At 40.5% G+C, this 6,824-nt stretch overlaps 1 protein-coding gene across 1 annotated transcript in view; it reads right to left on the bottom strand.

The window, feature by feature from the left end:
* Positions 1-4,814: 4,814 nt before the first annotated feature.
* The window catches only part of CPNE4 (copine IV), a 182,017-nt gene continuing 180,007 nt past the window's right edge, over positions 4,815-6,824 (bottom strand). The window contains exon 15 of the mRNA XM_010007483.1: positions 4,815-5,416. Coding sequence (XP_010005785.1) covers positions 5,285-5,416 — 132 coding nt within the window. The 3' untranslated portion in view covers positions 4,815-5,284. The remainder of the gene's footprint in view (positions 5,417-6,824) is intronic.

Genomic DNA, 6,824 nt, shown 5'->3' with positions numbered 1-6,824 from the left:
GGGCTGGGGGCCAGGCAGGCAGCCCAGAGAGGGGCAGGGCTGTGGTGCTGCAAGAGCAGGGACTGCTACAGCAGCAGGAAGGAAGGATCTAAAAACAAGTGATGCCCCCCCATGTCTAAGCGCTGTGAGGCCCTGCAGCGGTGCTTGCCCTGCCCTGCCAGCAGCAAAATGCTGCTCACCCCCGGGTTAAAGGTGTGGAGCCAAGGCACACAGCAAGGCTCAGCGGCTTGCCAAGTCGTGCCGGACCTTCCCGGCTCCAGAAGAGGCCTTTCTTGATGCTGCCTGGCTCTGTTGCCCCAGTGTGTTGCTCTCCTCACCCAGCCTCCTGCACAGCTGAGGTGACAGGTTTCCTGTGCCAGCAGCTTGCAAGTGATACATGGGGGGGCTGACACTTTGGAGAGAAGAGTTTGGATGCTGTGCTTCTTTACTTCTTGTCTCCTCTTTAACAGCGTGATGCAGGTTTTTTTTTTCTTTATTATTATTTATTTATTTATTAATGTGTGCATGCAGCTGTTCATGATGCTAAAGAGGCTTTGGCTCTTGCCAGTTTGGGGCTGGGGGCATTGAGTGCGTGCAGCAAGATGTCTGCAACTCTGAATGCCACTGGATTGCAAATTGTCTCTTCTAACCAGTGGGAAAGAACTCAAGCGCCTCCTGAACCCAGCAGCAAAAAGCTTTCTGCACAGCAGTGGAAATGGCTAGGACTTTTCTGGAGAGAAGGAAGAGAAAGCAACAGTGGCTTTTAAAAAATAACCTTCCCTGCCAGCCTGCTGCCTTGGGGAGTCCTCACAATTGCAGGAGTGAGGAGATGGAAACACCACTTTTGAACCAGCAGCCTCCACGGGAGGGAATTCATCTAGGTTTCACCTGATCAGTTTGGAGGATCTCACCAGCTATGCAATGAAATTGGAAAAACAGAGAAAAGGGATATAAGTGCAGCCAACTGATGGTTTGCAGTGAGCGTTGCACGGGAACAGGCGGCTGGGCCAACCGGTAACGCTCATATTAGCTCTCTAATTGCTGAAATTGCCTCTGTTGAAGTGCAACTCCTCAGCCCAGGACTGCAGATACAACCAAGACCTATATGTGAAGGAGGACTGATGGTGCTGTGAAGTGTATTTTCCTTGTGGCAAAATGGCACTTCCTGTAAATAAAGGGATAAACCCCCCACAATCTAAGAAGAATGACTTTATCCTAGGAATCGTTCTGCTCATCCTCCCCATTCAAAAATGTGAATGTAAATCTGCCAGTGCTTTATGCCTGTAATGTCCATGCTACTTAGGAGTTTGTTTAGTACTTCTCTCATTCTGGAAAGGTTTGGTACAGATTTAGCTTTACACAGCAGGTGTGACTGCAAGACCCATAATCCCGAGTGAGAAAGGTCAATCTGAATGACGGGTTGGGTTCTTTCTGGGATTAAACTGTGCCTTGTTTATGCAGCCAGAGAGCCAAGCTGAGGGAGGCAGCTCCATTTAACTCCTCAACAAAGATCTTGCTGCAATGGAATAACCAGGCTCACTAAGTCACACGCTGTTCTATCACAGTATTTGGTGTGTATGTAAATTCAAGGGATGTAGCTGAGCATTGCAGAGCTGCAGGGCTCTGTCATGCCAATCTGCTCAGAATTGGGGCCTTCCATCTCTTAATTGGTTGGAGTATCATCTCTGTAACCTGAAACAAGCCTTGGCTTAGACCACTGTCCTCCACAACACTCGGCAGGACTCTAACAGATTGAACTGCAAACCTTTTAGCTGTCATCAGTTGTGTACCTTTCATATTTGGAGACTAAAAGAAAATACGTGTTAAAAGCAACACTGTTACTATAATTTCATTTTAATTTCATACCTGTAGACTCTTTCATCAAATCCTACATAACACCATATTGCTTACCATGGTAAGAACTTAACGTGGGGAGGTTTTACCTTAGGGCAATAAGCAATTAGCAGTGTATTAATGTTTTGGCTTTTTTTATTATCGTCAACTTACCTGACACAACTAACAATACAATTCAGCTCAGTATCTGGCTCAAAAATTATGGATGTTAATGGATTTTGGGCTAATATGGACCATGAGTATCTTTCAGTATTCTGGGACTTCAGTGTTTTGAATTGATTTGAGAGACTGTAAAAAAGGAAGGCAGGCTTTTAGCTGGCAGAGAAGATATTTTGGATCATCAATTACCTTGAAATAACAAGATATTATTTATTTTAAAGGAGTTTTTAGAATTGAAAATGATCCGTCAAAGGACAGTAGAAGTTTAAATTTGCATCAAAAGAATCTACAAGAGAAACTGATGGCTGTTCAGCCTAAAGGCAGAATGGCCTTGCTAAACCCCTAAGTAATAAAACAGGAGAGAAAAAAACCAACAACATTTCAGAGATATTGTCATATAATTATGTTACTCTGCACAAAGTCCATAGTATCTTATTACACTGAGTAACTTGGAGCACTGAAAATAACATTCAAAGCCTCATTAGAAAGGCTTTACCATATGGCTAATTTTGTCTTATGTGCATTCTTCTACACCTCTCACCACACTATTATGTGCTTGTTTTACATGCTGAGATCTGTAGAGGTTGAAGGAGACTTCCAATTGATTTTTAAGTATCGTGAAGGTCTCTTTCCAAGAACCTTGAGGGCTGTTACAGAGTTGCTGATCTGTATCACCACTGATAATTGTTTTTATGTAGGCAACATTTATAATCTGGATTGTGTATAGTAAATAGAAAGATCTGTAGCAGTGGTGATTTTCTTGAGATGCAGAGACCACCTACATACATGAAAATAAATGATGATTTATATAGGTCAGCATACAATCCTTTTTTGATCTCTGCATTTTATGTGATGCTACATTATAGAAGCACCTTGTAACACCTCTGCTAATGAAGAGCTGGAACTGCCCAATTCTATGTAATTATAAACTCTCAAAAAATCAGTTTAGCCAAAGATTGTATGTACCAGAAGAACAATTTACCTAATTCCTAATTTTCTTGAAAAAAAAATTATTTTACTTTCCCCCAGTCTGGCAAATAATAAAGAAAAGGCCTTAATGCCTACTCAGCTGTACATTACATCCATAGATCCATGCCCCAGGGTAAAGTAATAGTCTTTCCATGGTGAGAGCACCATCATGCCTCTGAGACTCTCAAATCACTTTTTAAATATTGAAGTCACTCAGTACCCTTGGAAGTTATTTATGCATACATGGCAGTGACCTTCATTTTACAGATGAGGAATCTGAGGTGCAGGAAAGTTAAACAACTTGATGAAGATTACAGAATAGAATATTGGAGGAGCAAAGAACATGGTGCAACTGATTTTTCAGTCATGTGCTTGAACAGCTAGAAAATACTCCATCTGAGAATTGGGAAGGAAGGAAAAGAGGGGGGAAATGGGAGATGTTGTAGATCAGAATTAAGATACCTTGGCAGAGTGGTGTGTGAGATATAAGGGGAAATGACAGTAGCTTCCAACTGAAATACATCCACAGAGGGAGAGATGTGCAGCCTGCTGGGGTAAGGTCTCAAATGAACAGTCAGCCATTAAATGGAAATGTGGATTTCAGATCTATCAGTCAGGACATCTTGAGAAAATTTAGACCTACGACCAAGCAATACTGGCTGCTGTTCAATATCTGATCAGCTGAAGGAATCTTTACTAGCAAGTGTGAATGACTGCACTGCAGGATATAGATGCAGCAGAACTGAATGTGCTGGGGAGAAAACCCATGTGTCTTGGCTATCTCATTGCCTTCAGTTTATGGTGCAAAATCATTAATCAAAGCTGATGCTAAGGAAGTTACTTCTAAAGGAGAATCAGGGAGCTAGAGTTCTACATTACTTCCAAACCAATTAAAAAATGTATATTTCTAAAACAAAACCAGTTCCTCACAGGTGAGATTTTCCAAAATATTAAGCACTGGCCCAAAATAGCTGCTTCTGGAACCAGCAACAAGAATGTTTTCAATTCAGTGGGAGCACAACTGATCCAAAGCTGTGCCCGTTAGACAATCCCACACAAATTATTTTTGGTCAATTTTTATCCTTAAATTCTTACAAGTGACATCCTTTACTATAGTCTTTTAGCAAATGAGGAAGCTAAAATTAAAACACTAAGAATAACAATAACCTAATTTCTTAATTTATATACATATTTCAATGGAAAGATCAATCCACTTGTTCTTGTGTTTCCTTTTTTTTTTAAAAAAAAACAACAACCAAATCAAAACAAAAACAACAACAAAAAAGTGGCTTGAACATTCTTTTGATACAAAACTGGTTTTTCTATCATGCACAGGTGATCTGTGTGTGCAAGAATTTACAAATCATGGATTGTCACAAAATCAGTCAGTGCAAAATTTCTTTCAGAACATGTGTGACCCAAAGTTGGATATGGGATGTGAGATTAAAAAATGTAAATGAAACAAAATAATAATTCCCAAAGAGAACGAGAGATTGTAAATTTGGATAATCAAAATACAACCCATTAGAAAGCCAGTCAGATTGTTTAGATTAAGTAGGCATATATTAAGATATAGAATCTTGATGGTTCATGCCCTCCAAGACAGATCTGTTTACAGCTACAGTCTGAACCCCTCATAACAGCTGCATGTGTCAGACTTTTGAAAAATTGCTACTCAGGCCACAGACTGAGTGAGCATGTTCAGGTGCCTACAGTATAAACTGCTAACATTATAAATGCCTATTCTTCAGCCCAGGTATTTCTTGAAACACTCTATTACCCTTTTACTGGAACATGGAAGTTGAAAGCAGGCAGCCTCGTGGCAGAGTGAGAAATAAAGACAACAACTGCAAAACTGTGTTGTTTTTATTTTAAACATGCAAAATACAGTTCATGCATCTGCCATTTTGAAAAATCTCTCCATTCGTTGCAGATCAAACCAAAGACATTTTGGCTATCGACTCTCAATAAATATTTCAAAATGCTTTACAGTGTAAAGATAAGAAATTTAGCAAAATTTCAACAAACCTGTATAAAAACCAGATACAGATAACTTTATTTCAAGGCGACATGCTGTAATGTAAAGAGTTCACTCTTTTTTTTTTTTTTTTTCTCCTGGATTTTTTTCTTCTCATAAAAAGTTTTCAACGATACAACCGCTTAACAGATTTAAGCCTTTAGGCTACACATGCAAAAAAAATGGTTATTTTAGTTAAAAATCACCAAAACGTGCTATTTTTTTTTGTTTCATTTTTTAAGTACAGTAGTTGTAGACAGTAGCATTTTTCTTTTTTTCTTTAATTTTGTAAAAGTGCAGGCAGGTTCAGGGAGCTAGTGTCCTGGAAGACTCGTACTCTGACACACATTTTGGTTTTATCCCTTTGCCATTGTAATAGTCCACGACTTGGTTTGGAACTTCAGCCAAAACGCTTTTTGCTAGAGCAGCTGGGGATGCCTGTGGGAAATGGTAGAAAACACAAGTGTTAACCTGTCTCTCTGCTAGAAATTCCACGGGTTTGAAAGGCATTGGTGCCATTACATCAAGGCAAAAAAGGCTCAAAGCACTATTGCTGGAAACTCATTTGATGAGTCAGTTGAGGCATGTAACTGTAGGTGCCTGACAGTACTAAAGCCAAAAGTGCTCTGCATGTTTTTCAGGTCCTTTTGGAGTATTTTAAGTTCAGGGTAACCGAACTTCCCTGCACTATAGGAGAGCACCATATGGCAATGAGAAGGCCTGCAAAGACTTCATTCATCAGTACTCAGCGAGGAACCCTGCAGAGCTTCAAGTTGAATATGAATGGACATCATAGTAAAAGGGAGGCCTTCATCACCATTCTGCTCTTCAGGATGGTGTTTTAATGGCTGGGGAAGTTTCTAATTTAATAAAAATTATTTTCTTTTCATTGAAATTAAACCATGGTCATGAGAAAGCTTCAATCCCAGGCCTTGTGGAGGCTTTAAAACTCTTTCTACAATGTCTAAATGGTGGGTGTCAACCAGACTTAAGAACTATGAATCTGAAATCTAAAGATGAGTATAGAGATGGCCACTGGCTTTCACCTCAGGCAGGGAGGAGGGCTATCCTTCAGTGCAGAGAAACCATGCTCTCCATCAGCAACACAAAGTTGCTGCCTCACACCCTGACGATGCTTCATTTTAAGCAGCAGGGTCTGTTGATGTTTTCTGGGCAACTGTTACCAGCATGTGCTGCAGGGATTTTCCTCAGGCCCTGAATTGAGCAGTGGCAAAACTCGAGTCCTGTTCTCCCTTGCAGCCCAATAGCACCCTCTTGCCTCGTGCTTTGGATTTGCTTTTTTGTAAGTATTCAGGTAGAGCTGATTCCAAGCCCAATCATGTTCCCTCTGAGCCCACCGCAAAAATGCAGTAAAAGGGCAAATGCATAAATGTCAGTTTGAGAGGTTTAAGCTAATGTGTTTATCTCCAGATAGAGCACACATGGATCACACACTGCAGCTGAGATGATGCATAGGAACTCAACCAGTGGCTGGGTCGTATTTCATCTGTACACCACATTAATGAGCACTTCCCACCTCTCTGTCTGCTAGATTGTCAGCCAGCTTTCAAAACTACCACGTCACAAAGTATGTGTACTGAAAGTTTATTGTCCTACTCTGTTTCATGGGGTGGGATCCTTATCCTTCCAGAGACTTAAAATTAGGCTTACATAGCATGGAAACGGTTGACTATTCATAGACAAGTGATCCCAAGGGTGCAGAAAGCCCCATGGCTACTATAAATACAAGTGTCAAATGGTACAATACTACAAATGCAGAGATAATGCTGGCAAATACAGAAACAAAATTATGTTTTTGTATTTTGGTATTTTGAGTCATATATTT

Source organism: Chaetura pelagica, unplaced genomic scaffold (assembly GCF_000747805.2).
Source record: "Chaetura pelagica isolate M959 unplaced genomic scaffold, ChaPel_1.0 scaffold10, whole genome shotgun sequence".
Lineage (NCBI taxonomy): Eukaryota > Metazoa > Chordata > Aves > Apodiformes > Apodidae > Chaetura > Chaetura pelagica.
Note: the sequence above shows the minus strand (reverse complement) of the source record. Positions and strands in the feature narration are given on the sequence as shown.